Source organism: Pleurodeles waltl, chromosome 12, assembly GCF_031143425.1.
Source record: "Pleurodeles waltl isolate 20211129_DDA chromosome 12, aPleWal1.hap1.20221129, whole genome shotgun sequence".
NCBI lineage: Eukaryota > Metazoa > Chordata > Amphibia > Caudata > Salamandridae > Pleurodeles > Pleurodeles waltl.
Genome location: NC_090451.1, coordinates 272,919,942 through 272,942,279, shown reverse-complemented (window position 1 = coordinate 272,942,279; position 22,338 = coordinate 272,919,942). Strand labels below are relative to the sequence as shown.

The following is a 22,338-nucleotide window of genomic DNA, read 5'->3' as shown; positions in this document are numbered from 1 at the left end:
ACTGTACAAATTTGTATTGTACTCTATGCCTGTACACTCTATTGTACAGTACTCTACTCCACTCTGACAGTTTCCAACAGTGTACGACACAGTGCTCGACGCTACTGTGAGATACTTCCCCAGTTTATCATTTTCCTTAACTCTACGCTATTTCACTTCAGTGTACACCATTCCACTCTGTATGCTAATCCACTCCACTCTACGCCCCTCCACTGTACACCACTCCACTCTATTCCGGTCTATGCCACTCCTGTCTTCTACACTCCACGATATGGTATTCTACTGTACAATACTCCACTATACAATAATCCACTCTACTCTGCTACAGTGTATGCCAGTTCACTCTACACCGCTCCACTCTACACCGCTCCACTGTACACCCTCCATGCTATATAATTCCATTCTATAAAAGTCTACCACACTTTATGGCTCTCTATGACACTCTATTCCATTTTGCCCCATTCACTCCACTGTCCAACTCTATAGTACATTGTACAACACTCTTTTCCACTGCAACACTTTTCTGTAATCTACCACACAGCACTCCCCCTTACTGTTCGAGACCCCACTCCAGTTTAAAGCCGTTTACTGCATAAGTTACGCCACCACACTATTCCATGCCCTCCTCTACGATATGCCAATACACTTTATTATATTTTACTTCACACTACATTACACCGCTTCACTTAACTCTTCTCCTCTGTATGAGACTTTCTCACTCTGCGCTACTGTGCAATCCACTCTATGCAGTTCCACTGTATGACACATTAGTGTAATCTATGCAACTCCACTCTACAAAACCCTACTACACTGTGTCCCACTCTCCAACACTTTACTCCAGGCTAAACCTCTACTCCACTGTACAACACTATACTATACTGTATGCCACTGTAGAACACACTATTCAATTCTGTGCTGCTCTATGATACTCTAATCCACTGTACAACACGTTACGCAATTCTTTGTATGCCTCTTCACCCCACTTTACTCTGCTCTAGTCTGACACAGTAGTCCATTTTGCCATTGTACTCTATAAGGTCGTAAGCCAATCCACTCTACCACACTTTATAACGCTGTACTGTACACCACTCCACAAACTCGCTGTTCTACTCTGATACTTCACTCCTCTATATAAGACACCTTGCCACTGAACAATATTGAACTTTACTACACTTTTCGATATGCCACTCAAGTCTGCTTCACTCTCCCACTTTACGATACTCCACTCTACGACAGAAGACTTTACAACACTCTCCTCTACGGTATTGTATGACATTCCACATAACGCTACTCCACTCATTGACACTGGGCTCTAAAATTTGAAACACATTTTTATTAAAAATAAAAAAATGAATGTTCAGTTAAAAAAAAAAATTGACAAAAAACAAATGTTATAGTTTATTTCCTATGCAAGCCAAAGTTAAACTACACAAGCTTTAAAAATGTAAAAGTTATATTAGTAACTTGCTTTGACAGTCTATCCACCACCTTCAAATGATAAGGAACACACCTTCATGTGCACTCCTTTCAGCTTGTTAAGCAGTCATCACTAACTATAACTCACCACTCTGCCATGGACTGTGGTGTGACAAATTATGCTATTTGAGATTTTATAAATGTTATGAATGCTATCATTTCACATGCTATAAGTGATGTAATATGCAGGGGTATAAGCAGTGTGTGGAAAAGACTTATGTTGTAGTTAAAATAGTGTGGACAGTGAGGTAACAAGACTGTATTCAGAACATACCATGACATTGACATACTTAAATTGCCATACTAAGTCCATACATGAAAATTTAAGCTATAACATTTAACATTTCTGTACTCTGCATAGATTTTTCTTCCTCTATTCTTGAGACTCTAGGATGTCAGATAAGAGAGACTGGACTGAAGCTGCTGCTGAGAATAGTTGAAACTGATAAGTTCGATGGCATCTGTCGCTGTAGATACGCATGTTCTGCAATAGCTCGCCATCTGGTGTTGGGCCGGAGTGTTACAAGTTGTTTTTCTTCGAAGAAGTCTTTCGAGTCACGGGACCGAGTGACTCCTCCTTTTGTCTCCATTGCGCATGGGCGTCGACTCCATCCTTGATTGTTTTTTTTCCGCCATCGGGTTCGGACGTGTTCCTGTCGCTCCGAGTTTCGGAACAGAAAAAATAGTTAATTTCGGAAGATTTTCGTCGGTATTGTTGCGTTCGGGATCGGCATACTTACATTCAACAACGCATCGAAGATCGAAGAGCTCCGGTGCCCTTCGGGGTAATTTTTCGATCCTCCGTCGGGGCCTGGTCGGCCCGACCGCGTGCTGAAGAACGCCGATGGAACGGACCCCGTTCCGTTTCTGCCCCAAATGCCACAATAAATACCCCTACACAGACCAACACTTGGTCTGCAACCTGTGCCTGTCACCTGAGCACAGCGAAGACACCTGCGAGGCCTGTCGTGCGTTCCGGTCCCGAAAAACACTCCGAGACCGTCGAGCCAGAAGACTTCAAATGGCGTCCGCACCGACAGCCCGACGGGAGTTCGAGGAACAAGAAGAGGAAGGTACCTTCTCGATCCAAGACTCAGACTCCGAAGGATTCGACGATACACAAACCGTGAGTAAGACGTCGAAAACCACACAAAGAAACATTTACAAGGCCCAGGGGACGCCACTGCCACCAGGCCATGGCTCAACCCATAAAATCGGTGACCGACCGTCGGCACCGAAAAAGGCCCAAACAGTGCCGAGATCGTCCGACTCCGGTCGAGACACCGGCACGCAGCCTTCTCGGAACCGAGAAAGTGCTGGAGACAAGCCGCGACACCGAGATGCCGGTGTGGACACGGCTCGACGCCGAGACAGCGGCACCGAAACAGATCGACGCCGAGAGGTTTCGGCCCCGAAAAGGAAAAAAGTCACCTCGGAGCCGAAAAAACACGCAGACACAGTTTCGACGCCGAAACAAACTGCAAGCGACCCAGCTTCAGGCTCTTATACAGAAGAGCACTCGCTAACCTCCCAAATGCAGAAGCATAGGTTTGAGGAAGAGCTACAAGCAACTGATGCGGACCATACGCAAAAGCGTATCTTCATTCAGCAGGGGACAGGAAAAATAAGCACCCTTCCCCCCATTAGGAGAAAGAGAAGGTTGGAGTTCCAGACGGAACAAGCACCACAACCAAAAGTGGTGAAAAGAGTTACACCACCACCCTCTCCTCCGCCCGTGATTAACGTTTCACCAGCACAAACGCCATCACACTCCCCAGCTCACACCACCATGAGCCAGGGTGACCAAGACCAGGACGCATGGGATCTATACGACGCCCCAGTGTCAGATAACAGCCCAGAGGCATACCCTACAAAACCATCTCCACCAGAAGACAGCACCGCGTACTCTCAGGTGGTGGCTAGAGCAGCACAATTTCACAACGTAAGCCTCCACTCAGAACAGGTCGAGGATGATTTCCTGTTCAACACACTCTCCTCCACCCACAGCTCCTACCAAAGCCTGCCTATGCTCCCTGGTATGCTCCGGCACGCAAAAGACATATTTAAGGACCCGGTCAAAAGTAGGGCAATCACACCAAGGGTGGAAAAAAAGTATAAGCCGCCTCCTACAGACCCGGCTTTCATCACAACACAGCTGCCACCAGACTCTGTTGTTGTAGGAGCAGCTAGGAAAAGGGCCAACTCTCACACATCTGGAGATGCACCACCCCCAGATAAAGAAAGCCGCAAGTTTGATGCAGCTGGTAAAAGAGTCGCAGCACAAGCTGCAAACCAGTGGCGCATCGCGAACTCCCAGGCACTACTTGCGCGCTATGACAGAGCCCACTGGGACGAGATGCAACATCTCATTGAACATCTGCCCAAAGACTTCCAAAATAGGGCAAAACAAGTGGTTGAGGAGGGACAGGCCATCTCCAACAACCAGATCCGCTCCTCCATGGACGCTGCAGATACAGCTGCACGGACAATTAATACATCTGTAACTATCAGAAGGCATGCATGGCTCCGAACGTCTGGATTTAAACCAGAGATTCAACAAGCAGTTCTCAATATGCCTTTTAATGAAAAAGAACTGTTCGGTCCAGAAGTGGACACAGCGATTGAGAAACTCAAAAAAGATACGGACACTGCCAAAGCCATGGGCGCACTCTACTCCCCGCAGAGCAGAGGGAATTACAGCTCATTCCGTAAAACGCCCTTTCGAGGGGGGTTTCGGGGTCAAAGCACACAAGCCAGCACCTCACAAGCCACACCGTCCAGTTACCAAGGACAGTATAGAGGAGGTTTTCGGGGACAATATAGAGGAGGGCAATTCCCTAGAAATAGAGGAAGATTCCAAAGCCCCAAAACCCCTACTACTAAACAGTGACTCACATGTCACTCACCCCCTCCACACAACACCAGTGGGGGGACGAATAGGTCATTATTACAGAGCATGGGAGAAAATCACTACAGACACTTGGGTTCTAGCAATTATCCAACATGGTTACTGCATAGAATTTCTACAGTTCCCTCCAAACATACCACCAAAAGCACAAAATTTAACAACACACCATTCCAATCTCCTAGAGATAGAAGTGCAGGCACTATTGCAAAAGAATGCAATCGAATTAGTGCCAAACACACAAATAAACACAGGATTTTACTCACTGTACTTTCTGATACCAAAGAAGGACAAAACACTGAGACCAATCCTAGACCTCAGAGTAGTCAACACTTTCATCAAATCAGACCACTTCCACATGGTCACACTACAAGAAGTATTGCCATTGCTAAAGCTGCACGACTACATGGCAACTTTAGACCTCAAGGATGCTTATTTCCATATACCAATTCACCCATCGCACAGGAAATACCTAAGGTTTGTATTCAAAGGAATACATTACCAATTCAAGGTACTGCCTTTCGGATTAACAACCGCACCAAGAGTCTTTACCAAATGTCTAGCGGTAGTCGCTGCACACATCAGAAGGCAGCAAATACACGTGTTCCCATATCTAGACGACTGGCTAATCAAGGCCCATTCGTTAATAGAGTGCTCAAATCACACAAATCATATCATACAAACCCTCTTCAAACTAGGGTTCACCGTCAATTTCACAAAATCCAAGATTCGGCCACGCAAGGTACAACAATACCTGGGAGCCATAATAGACACATCAAAAGGAGTAGCCACTCCAAGTCCACAAAGAATTCAAAATTTCAACACCATCATACAACGCATGTATCCAACACAAAAGATACAAGCAAAGATGGTATTACAACTCCTAGGCATGATGTCATCATGCATAGCCATTGTCCCAAACGCAAGACTGCACATGAGGCCCTTACAACAATGCCTAGCATCACAGTGGTCTCAAGCACAGGGTCACCTTCTAGATCTGGTGTTAATAGACCGCCAAACTTACCTCTCGCTTCTGTGGTGGAACAACATAAATTTAAACAAGGGGCGGCCTTTTCAAGACCCAGTGCCACAATACGTAATAACAACAGATGCTTCCATGACAGGGTGGGGAGCACACCTCGATCAACACAGCATACAAGGACAATGGAACGTACATCAAACAAAACTGCATATCAATCACCTAGAACTTCTTGCAGTTTTTCAAGCACTAAAAGCTTTCCAACCAATAATAGTTCACAAATACATTCTCGTCAAAACAGACAACATGACAACAATGTATTATCTAAACAAGCAGGGAGGGACGCACTCCACGCAGTTAAGCATGTTAGCACAAAAAATTTGGCATTGGGCAATTCACAACCAAATTCGCCTAATTGCACAGTTTATACCAGGGATACAAAATCAACTCGCAGACAATCTCTCTCGAGATCACCAACAGGTCCACGAATGGGAAATTCACCCCCAAATACTGAACACTTATTTCAAACTCTGGGGAACACCTCAGATAGACTTGTTTGCGACAAGGGAGAACGCAAAATGCCAAAACTTCGCATCCAGATACCCACACAAACAATCCCAAGGCAATGCCCTATGGATGAACTGGTCAGGGATATTTGCTTACGCTTTTCCTCCTCTCCCTCTCCTTCCTTACCTGGTAAACAAACTCAGTCAAAGCAAACTCAAACTCATATTGATAGCACCAACTTGGGCAAGGCAACCCTGGTACACAACGCTGCTAGACCTATCAGTGGTACCCTGCATCAAATTGCCCAACAGGCCAGATCTGTTGACACAGCACAACCAAAAGATCAGACACCCAGATCCAGCATCGCTGAATCTAGCAATCTGGCTCCTGAAATCCTAGAATTCGGGCACTTACAACTTACCCAAGAATGTATGGAAGTCATAAAACAAGCAAGAAGGCCATCCACCAGGCACTGCTATGCAAGTAAATGGAAGAGGTTTGTTTGCTACTGCCATATTAATCAAATACAACCATTACACACAACTCCAGAACATGTAGTGGGTTACTTGCTTCACTTACAAAAATCTAACCTAGCTTTCTCTTCCATTAAGATTCACCTTGCAGCAATATCTGCATACCTGCAGACTACCTATTCAACTTCCCTATATAAAATACCAGTCATTAAAGCATTCATGGAGGGCCTTAGGAGAATTATACCACCAAGAACACTACCTGTTCCTTCATGGAACCTAAATGTTGTCCTAACTAGACTTATGGGTCCACCTTTTGAACCCATGCACTCCTGCGACATACAGTTCCTAACCTGGAAGGTGGCATTTCTCATCGCCATTACTTCCCTGAGAAGAGTAAGCGAGATTCAGGCGTTTACTATACAGGAACCTTTTATACAACTACACAAAAATAAAGTCGTCCTAAGGACCAATCCTAAATTTTTGCCAAAGGTTATTTCACCGTTCCATCTAAATCAAACAGTGGAACTTCCGGTGTTCTTTCCACAGCCAGATACCGTAGCTGAAAGGGCACTACATACATTAGATGTCAAAAGAGCATTAATGTATTACATTGACAGAACAAAGAACATCAGAAAGACTAAACAACTCTTTATTGCATTTCAAAAACCTCATGCAGGAAACCCAATTTCAAAACAAGGTATAGCCAGATGGATAGTTAAATGCATCCAAATCTGCTACCTTAAAGCTAAACGACAGCTGCCCATTACACCAAGGGCACACTCAACCAGAAAGAAAGGTGCTACCATGGCCTTTCTAGGAAACATCCCAATGCAAGAAATATGTAAGGCAGCCACATGGTCTACGCCTCACACATTCACCAAGCACTACTGTGTAGACGTGTTATCCGCACAACAAGCCACAGTAGGTCAAGCTGTATTAAGGACATTATTTCAGACTACTTCCACTCCTACAGGCTGATCCACCGCTTTTGGGGAAATAACTGCTTACTAGTCTATTGCAGAACATGCGTATCTACAGCGACAGATGCCATCGAACTGAAAATGTCACTTACCCAGTGTACATCTGTTCGTGGCATCAGTCGCAGTAGATTCGCATGTGCCCACCCGCCTCCCCGGGAGCCTGTAGCAGTTTGGAAGTTACCTTCAATTATTTATATATGTATCATCTCAACCTTAAATAAGTGCATACTTAGTCACTCCATTGCATGGGCACTATTACTACAATTCAACTCCTACCTCACCCTCTGCGGGGAAAAACAATCAAGGATGGAGTCGACGCCCATGCGCAATGGAGACAAAAGGAGGAGTCACTCGGTCCCGTGACTCGAAAGACTTCTTCGAAGAAAAACAACTTGTAACACTCCGGCCCAACACCAGATGGCGAGCTATTGCAGAACATGCGAATCTACTGCGACTGATGCCACGAACAGATGTACACTGGGTAAGTGACATTTTCATTCCATAGCGCCTGTGAATTAGCTGGCTGTGTTGCATTTTCCTAATTCGATTCTCATCTCCCCCCAGAAATTTCATATCTCATATCTCATATCAGGATATTTGGGGATCTGTATTCATTAGAACTTGTATCAATCATTTTTTGATAGTTCGCAAAAAAACCTGCTGTTACCCTAAAATCTATGAAGTTCGCAAGATTTTACATGGTCTAACTCCTGGTTTTGGTTTAGTAAAAGGTACCGTATGAGCTCTTGATGAATGCTTGATGTCTTATGTAACTACTTCAGAAACATAGCATTCTACTAGACTGACCCTAAATGTGATCATATCCTGGTCCTCTCATTTACCTTCTGGGATGCCCACCGCTTGGAAATTGGACTTTCTAGTCCTGTTTTCCATGTCTGCCAGATTATTTTTAACAGGGATATATCTTTTCTTATAGGTGCACTTTTTGACTGCATCTGTGTTAGGTGTCCTCAATCACTGACAAATGCTCTTCCAGTTCCAAAATTCGATTCACAAACCTTTCTACTGGTTACTAATATCCTCTATTTTTACTTGAACATCCTAAAATGACTGCGATTGAGCAGACTTAATTTCTTGTAAGACCGGCGCTGCAATGTCTGACGGGCACCACCCAGTGGGGGGCTCTTTGCCGGAGATCTTTTTCTCGATGATGCCTCACTGTCCCGCAAATGAGTAGGGAGGAAGAAAAAGGGGAGAGTTCAAAGAATGAATAAAATAAAATTGGCTCAGGACCCTTACTAAATGCTAACTTAATTCTGTATGTGTAGGGTGAAGGCCAAGATTAAAATATCAATAGAGAAAGTAAGATAGAGATGATGCTCAACCACTTTCAAACTATATGTCTAATGATGGCGGGGTCAGGAAACTGCGAGACCCACCTCAAAATCGGGTCGACATGTTTCGCGTCTCGCTGGTCCAGAATGGATCCAATGACGCTTCTTCAGGACCTAACGTAAAAGAACTTCTCCAATTCGAAGCTAAGTTAGCTGTTATGTAACTTTGCTGATAGTCAAAAAAAAGTTTATCGTCAGTCACTTACACAAGTCTATTGTGACCAAGTGTTTAGTTCCTATTCGTCACCCTGGAAAATATCAAAACATAAGTTGTATCCCAAAAAGTTTTTGAGTTAATCGAAGCAGAACGAACAAAAAACTGTGAGGCACACGGTGACAGTGTAGGTGATAACACAGCCATGCTAAGTAAACAAAAATAATGCTTACCCTCCCAGATTGAGTAAGGGCTTCATGGGATCACGCGGGCCATAAGCCAGATCAGCACAACATACTGTTTGTCATGTCAGAGGAAATACAATGAGGGAACAAATATACATGTTAAAAGAGAAATATCATGCCCTTCAAAAATGCAGAGGTTACACAGAATATTTGTGAATGTTAAAAGCCAAATTAGAAGGGGATTCCCTCTGCAAAAAAGACATATTATTTATTTGATGGTAAAATATCAGATAAACATCATTGATGGTGAAGGTACCCAATATGTACGAATTCTGAGGAGTAGAAACAGTTGCTGAGTGCCCATATGTAGTATTCCTACGTGAGAGTGGACCTGGAAGCTAACTGATCCACAGCACCAAGAGTCTGACGACTGTGCCTTAGTCTGTAGTACTGACGATTTGTAAAGACAAAATCATAGACTCCTTTTATGAACGAAAGAAACAGACAGAAGTACGGGCTAAGGGATCCCCTGCTACCAACAAGAACCAGAGTATAGCTCGAACACAGTGTAGCAGTACACTTACTTGTTTGGGACCTGGTGGAGGGCGGCTCGACCTACCCTTGGACGCGCTCCCGGATGTGACCGGGAAGCGGGAGCCCAGGGGTAAAATACTCCGTTCAGAGCGCGTAATAGGCAACTGCTGTGTGCGTTGCTAGGGGACGCGAATACGTCCCGACAACGGCGCCCATACAAAATCGATGACGGACTCGTGGTGGTCCTGACTATAACACGGCGGCCATCTTAGAGTGAAGTGATGAAAAGATGCTATCTATCAACAAACTAATCGGGATGGCTTCAGTGCACCTCTTTTACTACTGTACTCAAACACAAAGGAAAGAAATATAGTCCCAATTCATCGTCTGTTGCCAATTATCAGCTAATGTTTCTCATGCTGTTGGTAATTACATAATGTAGTGATAAGGTAGTGATAAAGACAAGTTAGTGCAGAGGCACTTACATGTTCAATAGGCCACTGGGATTATCACGTGTTGATACCTAGATCAAGAGAAGCTCATCCAGGGAATGTCATCATTCAGTCCCTTGTGATGGGTCCCAAGTCTGAACATCCAGCGCTGTTCTAGTTCGAATGTTCAGTATTTAGTGTTACAGTTGGTGTGTTTAAGTAAACGCCAGTTTCCAATGGGTGCTAAATCTAATGAATCCAGTTGTTTTGTGTGTGAACTGTAACACTAAATACTGTGTATATTTGATAACTTGCCCGTGTAACTTACAATATGTAGGGATGACCACAAGAGCGGTCAAACTAAGAATTAATGAACACCGCAGTAATATCCGTTGCGGTCGAGCTTCAACAAAACTTAGTGTTCGATGGCATATGTTGCTGCAGATACACATGTTTGGCACAGTCCGCTGCCTGGTGTTGGGCTCGGAGTATTACAAGTTGTTTTTCTTCGAAGAAGTCTTTTTTGGTCACGGGACCGAAGGACTCCTCCCTCTTCGGCTCCATTGCGCATGGGCGTCGACTCCATCTTAGATTGTTTTTTTTCCGCTGTCGGGTTCGGACGTATTCCTTTTCGCTCCGTGTTTCGGTTCGGAAAGTTAGTCAGAATCTCGGAAGAAAGCGTCGGTATTGTTCCGTTCGGTATCGGGATAGTTAAGTACATCGACACCGATCATCGGAAGACTTTGGGGTAGCTTCGATTCCCCCATCGGGGCCTGGTCGGCCCGACCGCGTGCGACATCGAAGCCGATGGAACGGACCCCGTTCCGTTTCTGCCCAAAATGTCACAGTAAGTATCCTTATACAGATCAGCACTTGGTCTGTAACTTGTGCTTGTCCCCCGAGCACAAGGAGGATACCTGTGAGGCCTGTCGAGCCTTCCGGTCCAGAAAAACACTCCGGGACCGAAGAGCCAGGCGTCTACAAATGGCGTCCACGCCGACAAAACAACGTTTCGACGACGAAGAGGAAACATTCTCGGTTCCGGACTCAGAATCCGGAGACTCCGACGTCGAACAACAGCAACAAACTGTGAGTAAGACGTCGAAAAGTAAAACCATCGAGAAAACGAAAGCCCAGGGGACGCCACTGCCAACAGGCCATGGCTCGACCCATAAAACAGGCGACCCGTCGAAGGCGTCGAAAAAGGGCACGCCCATAGCGAAGACACCCGACTCCGGTCGAGGGACCGCCATGGAGCAACCTCGGCTCCGAGAGACAAAAACAAGATACCGGCACCGAAAAACATCGGCACCGAGACTCCATGCCGAAAGGAACAAAAATTCTGTCGGTGCCGAAGCCGAAAAAAGATTCTCTCTCGGCGCCGAAAATTTCCACACCTTCATCCTACACAGAGGAACAAGGAATAAGTGGCCAGATGCACAGATTTGGACAAGAGCTCCAAAGTGTAGAATCAGACTACACACAAAAGAGACTGTACATCCAGCAAGACACAGGGAAGATATCAACCCTTCCCCCAATAATGAGGAAAAGAAGGATCGGTCTCCTCAAGGATGACGCACAACCACAAGCCAAAGTGGTTAAAAAAGTCACGCCTCCGCCCTCTCCACCACAACAGGCATCGCCGGCACAAACACCGCCACAAATGCACTCACCAGCGCAAACTACCATAAGTCAAGATAATCAGGATCAAGACGCTTGGGACCTATACGACACCCCAGTGCCGGACAATGATCCAGATTCATACCCCACAAAGCCGTCACCGCCAGAGGACAGTACCTCATACTCGCAACTGGTGGCTAGGGCTGCAGAATTCCACAATGTCCAACTGCATTCCGATCCTATAGAGGATGATTTTTTATTTAACACCCTCTCGGCTACACATAGCCAATATCAATGTCTCCCAATGCTACCAGGGATGTTACGGCACGCAAAACAAATTTTTGAAGAGCCCGTAAAATCAAGAGCCATCACCCCAAGGGTGGATAAAAAATACAAACCACCACCCACAGACCCAGTGTTTATTACTTCGCAGTTACCACCTGACTCCGTAGTAGTAGGGGCAGCTCGCAAAAGAGCAAATTCCCATACATCTGGCGACGCCCCACCTCCGGACAAAGAAAGCAGAAAATTTGATGCGGCAGGAAAAAGAGTAGCATCACAGGCAGCCAACCAGTGGCGCATCGCTAATTCTCAAGCGCTACTGGCCAGATATGACCGCGCACACTGGGATGAGATGCAACTTCTCGTAGACCATCTTCCCCAAGAATACCAAAAAAGGGCGCAGCAAATAGTTGAAGAGGGACAAACGATCTCAAACAATCAAATCCGCTCTTCACTGGACGCAGCCGATACTGCAGCGAGAACAGTCAACACTGCTGTCACCATAAGTAGACACGCTTGGCTCCGCACTTCAGGCTTCAAACCTGAAATCCAGCAGGCTGACCTTAATATGCCCTTCAACGAAAAACAACTTTTTGGCCCTGAAGTGGACACAGCCATTGAAAAACTTAAAAAGGACACAGACACGGCCAAAGCCATGGGCGCACTCTACTCCCCGCAGAGCAGAGGCTCTTTTAGAAAAAATCCATTTAGAGGGGGGTTTCGTGGCCAACCCACAGATACCACCAGCCAACAAACAAGAACCACACCATATCAGGGTTCATTCCAAAGGGGAGGTTTCAGGGGATATAGAGGGGGTCAATTCCCAAGGAGTAGGGGAAGATTCCAGACTCCAAAAACACCTCCACCTAAACAGTGACTTTCAAGTCACGCAACCCCTTCACTCAACACCAGTGGGGGGAAGACTAAGCCAATTCTACCAATCTTGGCAACAGATTACAACAGACAATTGGGTATTAGCAATAATCCAACATGGCTATTGCATAGAATTCCACAAATTCCCACCAAACATCCCTCCCAAAACACGCAAAATGTCACCACAACATTTAGAACTTTTAGGACTAGAAGTTCAAGCACTACTGCAAAAGGATGCAATAGAGTTAGTACCAGTACAACAAAAAAACACAGGAGTTTACTCCCTGTACTTTCTAATTCCAAAAAAAGACAAAACATTAAGACCAATATTAGATCTCAGGACACTAAATACCTACATCATATCGGACCATTTTCACATGGTCACACTACAAGACATCATTCCACTGCTCAAACAGCAAGATTACATGACCACATTAGACCTAAAGGATGCGTACTTTCATATACCAATACACCCTTCTCACAGAAAGTACCTAAGGTTCGTATTCAAAGGAATACATTACCAATTCAAAGTGTTGCCATTCGGAATAACAACTGCACCAAGAGTGTTCACAAAATGTCTAGCAGTAGTAGCAGCACACATCAGGAGACAACAGATACATGTGTTCCCTTACCTAGACGATTGGCTAATCAAGACCAACACAGTAAAAAAAATGCGCAAACGACACCACATATGTCATACAAACCCTTCACAAACTGGGGTTTTCCATCAACTATACAAAATCACACCTAGAACCGTGTCAGACACAACAATATCTAGGAGCAACCATCAACACATCAAAGGGAATTGCCACTCCAAGTCCACAAAGAGTGCAAGCATTCCACAAGGTAATAAGTGCTATGTTTCCAAACCAAAAGATACAAGCAAAATTTGTGCTAAAACTTCTAGGCATGATGTCATCATGCATAGCCATTGTCCCAAACGCAAGACTACACATGCGACCCTTACAACAGTGCCTAGCATCACAATGGTCACAGGCACAGGGTCAACTTCAAGATCTGGTGTTGGTAGACCGCCAAACATACCTCTCGCTTCTATGGTGGAACAGCAAAAATTTAAACAAAGGGCGGACATTTCAGGACCCAGTGCCTCAATACGTTATAACAACAGATGCTTCCATGACAGGGTGGGGAGCACACCTCAATCACCACAGCATTCAAGGACAATGGGATATACACCAAACAAAATTTCATATCAATTACCTAGAACTGTTAGCAGTATTTCTAGCGTTAAAAGCCTTTCAACCCATAATAACACACAAATACATTCTTGTCAAAACAGACAACATGACAACAATGTATTATTTAAACAAACAAGGAGGAACACACTCAACACAATTGTGCCTCCTAACACAAAAAATATGGCAGTGGGCGATTCACAACAACATTCGCCTAATAGCACAATTTATTCCAGGAATACAAAACCAACTAGCAGACAACCTTTCGCGAGACCACCAACAAGTCCACGAATGGGAAATTCACCCCCAAGTTCTGAACAAGTACTTTCAAATTTGGGGAACACCCCAGATAGATTTGTTCGCAACAAAAGAAAACTCAAAATGCCAAAACTTCGCATCCAGGTACCCACACCGCGAATCACAAGGCAATGCTCTATGGATGAGTTGGTCAGGGATATTTGCATACGCTTTTCCCCCTCTCCTTCCATATCTAGTAAACAAGTTGAGTCAAAACCAACTCAAACTCATACTGATAGCACCCACATGGGCAAGACAACCTTGGTATACAACTCTACTAGACCTTTCACTAGTACCGCATGTCAAACTACCCAACAGACCAGATCTGTTAACACAACACAAACAACAGATCAGGCATCCAAACCCAGCATCATTGAATCTGGCAATTTGGCTCCTGAAATCCTAGAATTCGGACACTTAGACCTCACACAAGAATGCATGGAGGTCATAAAACAAGCTAGAAAATCTTCCACTCGACACTGCTATGCATCTAAGTGGAAAAGATTTGTTTACTACTGCCATACCAATCAAATACAACCATTACATGCCTCTACAAAAGACATAGTAGGATACTTACTACATTTGCAAAAAGCGAATCTCGCTTTTTCATCTATAAAAATACACCTCGCAGCAATATCTGCTTACCTACAAACTACTCATTCATCGTCTCTATTTAGAATACCAGTTATTAAAGCATTCATGGAAGGGCTCAAAAGAATTATACCACCAAGAACACCACCAGTTCCTTCATGGAACCTTAACATCTTCTTAACAAGACTCATGGGTCCACCTTTCGAACCCATGCATTCTTGTGAAATGCAATATCTAACCTGGAAAGTCGCATTTCTCATTGCAATCACATCCCTCAGAAGAGTAAGTGAAATACAGGCATTTACCATACAAGAACCATTTATTCAAATACACAAAAATAAAATAGTTCTAAGAACAAATCCAAAATTTCTGCCAAAAGTAATCTCACCATTCCATTTAAATCAAACAGTAGAATTGCCAGTGTTCTTCCCACAACCAAATTCCGTGGCTGAAAGGGCACTACATACATTAGACATCAAAAGAGCACTAATGTACTACATTGACAGAACAAAGCTAATCAGGAAAACAAAACAACTGTTCATAGCTTTTCAAAAACCACACATAGGAAATCCAATCTCTAAACAAGGCATTGCTAGATGGATAGTCGGATGTATTCAAACATGCTATCTTAAAGCCAAAAGAGAATTGCCTATTACACCAAAGGCACACTCAACCAGAAAGAAAGGTGCTACAATGGCCTTTCTAGGAAACATTCCTATGAGCGAAATATGTAAGGCTGCAACCTGGTCTACGCCTCATACGTTTACTAAACACTACTGTGTAGACGTACTAAATGCACAACAAGCTACAGTAGGCCAAGCTGTACTAAGAACATTATTCCAAACTACTTCAACTCCTACAGGCTAAACCACCGCTTTTAGGGGAGGTAACTGCTTTATAGTCTATGCCAAACATGTGTATCTGCAGCAACATATGCCATCGAACTGAAAATGTCACTTACCCAGTGTACATCTGTTCGTGGCAATAGTCGCTGCAGATTCACATGTACCCTCCCGCCTCCCCGGGAAGCCTGTAGCCGTTTAGAAGTAGATCTTAAATCTTAAACATTTGTACATTTGTAAATAATTATTATAAACTCTTAACGTACATACATATTCACTCCATTGCATGGGCACTATTTATAGCAAACAACTCCATCCTCACCCTCTGCGGGGAAAACAATCTAAGATGGAGTCGACGCCCATGCGCAATGGAGCCGAAGAGGGAGGAGTCCTTCGGTCCCGTGACCAAAAAAGACTTCTTCGAAGAAAAACAACTTGTAATACTCCGAGCCCAACACCAGACAGCGGACTGTGCCAAACATGTGAATCTGCAGCGACTAATGCCACGAACAGATGTACACTGGGTAAGTGACATTTTCAATTCATTATATTGAAGCACAACACAGCCCTGATGACATGTGGTGGGTTGTATTACAGACGTGCCCAAAAAGAGACTAGGCCCCTCTTCGAACTAGAACAGCGCTGGGTGTTCAGACTTGGGACCCATCACAAGGGACTGAATGATGACATTCCCTGGATGAGCTTCTCTTGATCTAGGTATCAACATGTGATAATCCCAGTGGCCTATTGAACATGTAAGTGCCTCTGCACTAACTTGTCTTTATCACTACCTTATCACTACATTATGTAATTACCAACAGCATGAGAAACATTAGCTGATAATTGGCAACAGACGATGAATTGGGACTATATTTCTTTCCTTTGTGTTTGAGTACAGTAGTAAAAGAGGTGCACTGAAGCCATCCTGATTAGTTTGTTGATAGATAGCATCTTTTCATCACTTCACTCTAAGATGGCCGCCGTGTTATAGTCAGGACCACCACGAGTCCGTCATCGATTTTGTATGGGTGCCGTTGTCGGGACGTATTTGCGTCCCCTAGCAACGCACACAGCAGTTGCCGATTACGTGCTCTGGACGGAGTATTTTTACCCCTGGGCTCGCGCTTCCCGCTCACATCCGGGAGCGCGTCCAAGGGTAGGTCGAGCCGCCCTCCACCAGGTCCCAAACAAGTAAGTGTACTGCTACACTGTGTTCGAGCTATACTCTGGTTCTTGTTGGTAGCAGGGGATCCCTTAGCCCGTACTTCTGTCTGTTTCTTTCGTTTATAAAAGGAGTCTATGATTTTGTCTTTACAAATCGTCAGTACTACAGACTAAGGCACAGTCGTCAGACTCTTGGTGCTGTGGATCAGTTAGCTTCCAGGTCCACTCTCACGTAGGAATACTACATATGGGCACTCAGCAACTGTTTCTACTCCTCAGAATTCGTACATATTAGGTACCTTCACCATCAATGATGTTTATCTGATATTTTACCATCAAATAAATAATGTCTTTTTTGCAGAGGGAATCCCCTACTAATTTGGCTTTTAACATTCACAAATATTCTGTGTAACCTCTCCATTTTTGAAGGGCATGATATTTCTCTTTTAACATGCATATTTGTTCCCTCATTGTATTTCCTCTGACATGACAAAGAGTATGTTGTGCTGATCTGGCTTATGGCCCGCGTGATCCCATGAAGCCCTTACTCAATCTGGGAGGGTAAGCATTATTTTTGTTTACTTAGCATGGCTGTGTTATCACCTACACTGTCACCGTGTGCCTCACAGTTTTTTGTTCGTTCTGCTTCGATTAACTCAAAAACTTTTTGGGATACAACTTATGTTTTGATATTTTCCAGGGTGACGAATAGGAACTAAACACTTGGTCACAATAGACTTGTGTAAGTGACTGACGATAAACTTTTTTTGACTATCAGCAAAGTTACATAACAGCTAACTTAGCTTCGAATTGGAGAAGTTCTTTTACGTTAGGTCCTGAAGAAGCGTCATTGGATCCATTCTGGACCACCGAGACGCAAAACATGTCGACCCGATTTTGAGGTGGGTCTCGCAGTTTCCTGACCCCGCCATCATTAGACATATAGTTTGAAAGTGGTTGAGCATCATCTCTATCTCACTTTCTCTATTGATATTTTAATCTTGGCCTTCACCCTACACATACAGAATAAAGTTAGCATTTAGTAAGGGTCCTGAGCCAATTTTATTTTATTCATTCTTTGAACTCTCCCCTTTTTCTTCCTCCCTACTCATTTGCGGGACAGTGAGGCATCATCGAGAAAAAGATCTCCGGCAAAGAGCCCCCCACTGGGTGGTGCCCGTCAGACATTGCAGCGCCGGTCTGACGAGGAGCTAGTCCGATGATGAAGCATGACGCCCATCTGGGTGTGTGAGGACTCTTGCTCCTATTAATTAGGATCCCAGAGTACTTTCCATTGCTCACCTTGGTTTCTTAGGAACAGTGTATTGCTTTAGTAGTCACTTTCATTGGAGGGTATACACTGGACCTTTAATCCTCCTTATCCCCATTATTTTTTATATATTAATTTCTTGTAATTCATGCAGAAGACTCAGTCAGGCCTTTGCATCTGACCCTGTCATGCCAAGTGTGCCGCTGTGATCATCCTTGGCAAATCCTTGGATTTCGGGGGTCACATTTCGATTTAGATCAACATCTAAGCCTTCCCTTGGCTTAATTGCCAGCATTTCTGTAACTGTGTTGCATGATGTAGCTTCCTATGCATCTTGTTCCTCCATCATACTGAGCAAAGTCTTCGAAACACCTGAAAACTCTTAACTTGTCCCATGCTCTTCCTCTGTTTCGACATTTCCATATTATGTGACAAAAATATTGGGTAGTGCATTGCGCTTGATAACACCAGGACAGAACCCAAATTAATTTGTCTTTGTCTTGTATCACCATCATTTCTTTCACCCCAATACTGGTTGCTTCAAGAGCTTATTTCCTGTTTCTATGTTTTATTATGGCATATTGATTTCCTCTAAACTTCTCTCAATGTACTCCATAAGACTTACTCTGAGGTTCTGTATTGAATATAACTGCGTCAGCGCCCCATTCTGTGTTAAGGGTTCAGAGTAAAACCTCATTTCGCTTTGCTTTTGCCTTTTGACTGGAAGGACCATGTGTTTAAGTCTCATCTGATTTAGCCATCCTACTGGATTTTGCCTGGGGCTTAATTTCTATTTAGGCGGCCCGTCTCCTGGACTCTTCTAGCAAGAGACCAGACAATCTGGTCCGTTTCCAGTGCTCTATTTCCATTTTTTTGCAATGCTGCTCTCTCCCCACAAAGAAATAGAAAGGAAGGATCTGTTCACAGGAGCCCCTTCAAAAGCTCTGTTCAGTCAAACCTTTCCGTCCTGCTGCAGATCAGCAGGAAGTGCCGGGCTAGGTGCAATGGCTACCTGGATCTTCAGCCATCTCTGCCCCCTTGCTTTAGGTCTTTACATGCAGACGTTCTTTAACAACACTTTAGTATACCCCCAGTGTGCTCTTTGGGCTCTAAAAATAGACACACATGCACACATGTTTTACATTATTTTTCAGTAGATTTGATGGTTTCGAAGCTATGTCTTCTGTCCAAAAAATCTGATGTTGCAGTGTGAGGTGCTGCAATTGATTAGGTGAAGAGAAGCCTTCTTGGTTTGCAGCTTCTCCTTTTGCCTTTGTTAGTTATACCAGTTTATTGGTTACAGTCCTCCTGGCTGTGTTGCTCTTCTCAAGAATTTCATCTTGAAAATAATCTTGTCTTTTTTGTCAGTAGTTACGGCAAGGAGAGTGCTTTTTCCCTCACCTGTTAGAACTTCCTGCTATTTAACCAGGGCTCAGTAAAGAGTTTATTATTTTGGTAGATGCAGTTCTCGAGTATCATGGCTGTTGCCAAAATTAAACTATTCAGTAGGATTTAACTAAGAGTATGGGAAGTGTAGCACAGCTATATGGTAGAGCCTGTTACACTGAAGCCATCATGTATATAACATATATTTTAATTGTTTTAGATAGTCTCCACAGACCCACAAAAAATCCTCTTCTGTTATGTAGGCAGATGGTTATTCTGGGCCGAAAAGTCTAAACTGTGATGTGGTCCTGCTAGCATTATATAGTGAACTGTGTAGGTGATGGGTTGGGCATGCACCAGATGTTGGTGCTGTACAATGTTCCCATATGTTCCACTATTGTTTTTGTTCTTACCAGACTTCAGGAAATACAGTTTGGGTCCATGGAGAACATGCATTGTGCAGGGAACTGTTGTTACTGATTAAGAAACCTTTTGTAATTTACAGGAATTTTAAAATGCTTTCTTGTTTGGGTAACAATTTGCTTCTCTGTCTTTTTAAATATTAATGGATATTGGCTTTTCCTTGCGACCTAAGGTGTGCAGAAAACTTGATTATACATGCTCTGATGTTTTCGGTGCTCTTACCTGTTTCTACCTAAGCTGTAGCTTCATTAAGGCAAAAAGATATGCAGACTTATACTCCCTTTTTATGTTTTGCAGCCTAGTTATGTTAGTGATTTAGGACCCCCAGGTCGGAGTTCATTGGACAGTGTGGAAATGGCATATGCTCGTCAGGTGAGTTGTTAAATGCAATTACAATTTAAAAATAATAAATGTAAGTGAACCTTTACTACCATTTAATTTTGAGTTCAGCCCAGTATGTTCACAAGACATAGTAATTACAGATGTTTTTTCAAGAGCTAAGCCCCATAGCTCTGCAACTAGACTCACTTTGATGTCTGGTCTATTCCCTCCTTGATGTTATACATATAGACTCCCAAAGCCTTCCACCCCACCTAAGCCATGTATACTCAGGAGATGCATTGCTGAGCAAATAACCCAGCAGGAGGTTATGTCTTACAAAACCTGATCGCCACATGAGCTATGGTTGTCATCATTGCCCAAGTCAAACAGTTTGTATATGTTGGAACTCCCATCTAGAAAGTCAAAAGAACTTCACTTACTCTAAGTTTCTGTATTTTGCAGAGTGAATCTCTAGATTCATATGCTGCAAGTTATTTTGTCATCTAGTTGCTGGATCTGTAAATTGTATATAAGAAGTTAAAGGTTTCTCTTCATGGTCACTGACCATGACTGGGCTGTCCAGTTTAAGCTCACAGAAAGCACCTCAAGACAGTTATCATCTTCACATGCTATATTTCTGCTGTTGGGTTTGGAAGTGAAAGAGGTGTTTCTTGTCGGGGAAAACTATTGAAGCAGCATTGAAAGTAAGAGAAAGGATTGACCCACTATAAGAAGAAACCTAGCACTTAGAGGATGTACAGCTCCTCAATGGTATCAGAGGACTTGGGGATTTTTCTTTACAACCTCTGTCAAGATCCAAAGGAAACTGTTTTTTTAGGGCTTAGACTGCAGGGGGTCAGAGAATGTTTATTAGAAGAGCATCGGATATCTCTAGTTCACTTGGTTACAGTGAAGGACCAGGCAATGATTCACGCATGGTATGTAAGTTATGCCTTCCCAAGAACATAAATCGGAAGGATACTGAACATCCCAACCAAAGACTTAATAAACAAGCGAGCAATAGAAGTGGACACAGTATACTGTATCACAGACGAAAGAGTTTTTTTTTCAGGAACTCTGGCTATCATCAGGGTAAAAGTTGGATGCACTAGAAGAAACTTAAGAAGCTTAAAATAATCAGGATGCATCAGATATCAAGGTTTTGTCTTCGTTAGATCTCCTATACACCTAATTGGTGTCACAAAAGAAACAATCATTTGCAATGCTGTGGGTCTCGCGTTTGCACGAGTGAGAGCTATTAGCGTTGTAAATTCCTAAGTGGACTTTTATTGCCACATATATTGAAAATGAAAAGTAAAACAGTAACATAGACAAGCTGATTCAAAGCAACACGACGGGCATGAGTGTGTGCGCGAAGAAGAGACACAAAAGGAAAAAAGTTTGCTTGCATTCTAACGTGTGGGTACATGTGCAGTTATCCATGTAACAGGTTCGATGGCCAAGGCGGTGACAAACTGCCCCAAGGAGGGACAAACGAAAAGCATTTACCAATATCATCAAAGGATTTTTAAAAGTCAAGCCTATGAACGTGTGATAGTGATGGGTGTGGTCAAAAGCCCACATAGATACCAACCCGTTGGAAAAGCAGTGCTTGCTCGCTGCTATGCTGGACCTAAAAAGGTTATCTGGATGCCAAAAAGGCATGAGCTTGCAGTTCCTGAGCAGAAAGCCTCTCATTGTTGATTTTTCAGACTTGGTGAGGGAAAAAAACTTGCTTGAGTCTGAAAGGAACTCTTTGGGTTAAATTATAAAGTCACTTTTTTCAAAAGTTTCAGGTTCTGTCTCAACTCCCAAGGGAGGCTGTGTTCATGGGAACGTCAAAAGAAAGGTACTTCTTCACCCCCCCCCCAAAAAAAAGACTGGGTCTACACATAATGCTGAAGCAAAACAAAAAGTTATCAGTGCCAAAAAGAGAAAACAGTGCCTCAAGGATGAGGTTGCAGTCCCTAATACCAAAGAAAAAACAAATTGTTGAACGTCTTAGTTATTCTGAAATACCTCAGACCTGCAGATTCACCCTTTACTTCTAGGGCAAGGGTTCCATCCTCCATAGGTCATGCTGCTTATAAAGAC

At 43.7% G+C, this 22,338-nt stretch overlaps 1 protein-coding gene across 1 annotated transcript in view; it reads left to right on the top strand.

The window, feature by feature from the left end:
• The window catches only part of NUP93 (nucleoporin 93), a 305,671-nt gene that overhangs the window by 123,241 nt on the left and 160,092 nt on the right, over window positions 1–22,338 (top strand). Inside the window, exon 6 of the mRNA XM_069215817.1 lies at window positions 20,221–20,295. Coding sequence (XP_069071918.1) covers window positions 20,221–20,295 — 75 coding nt within the window. The remainder of the gene's footprint in view (window positions 1–20,220; window positions 20,296–22,338) is intronic.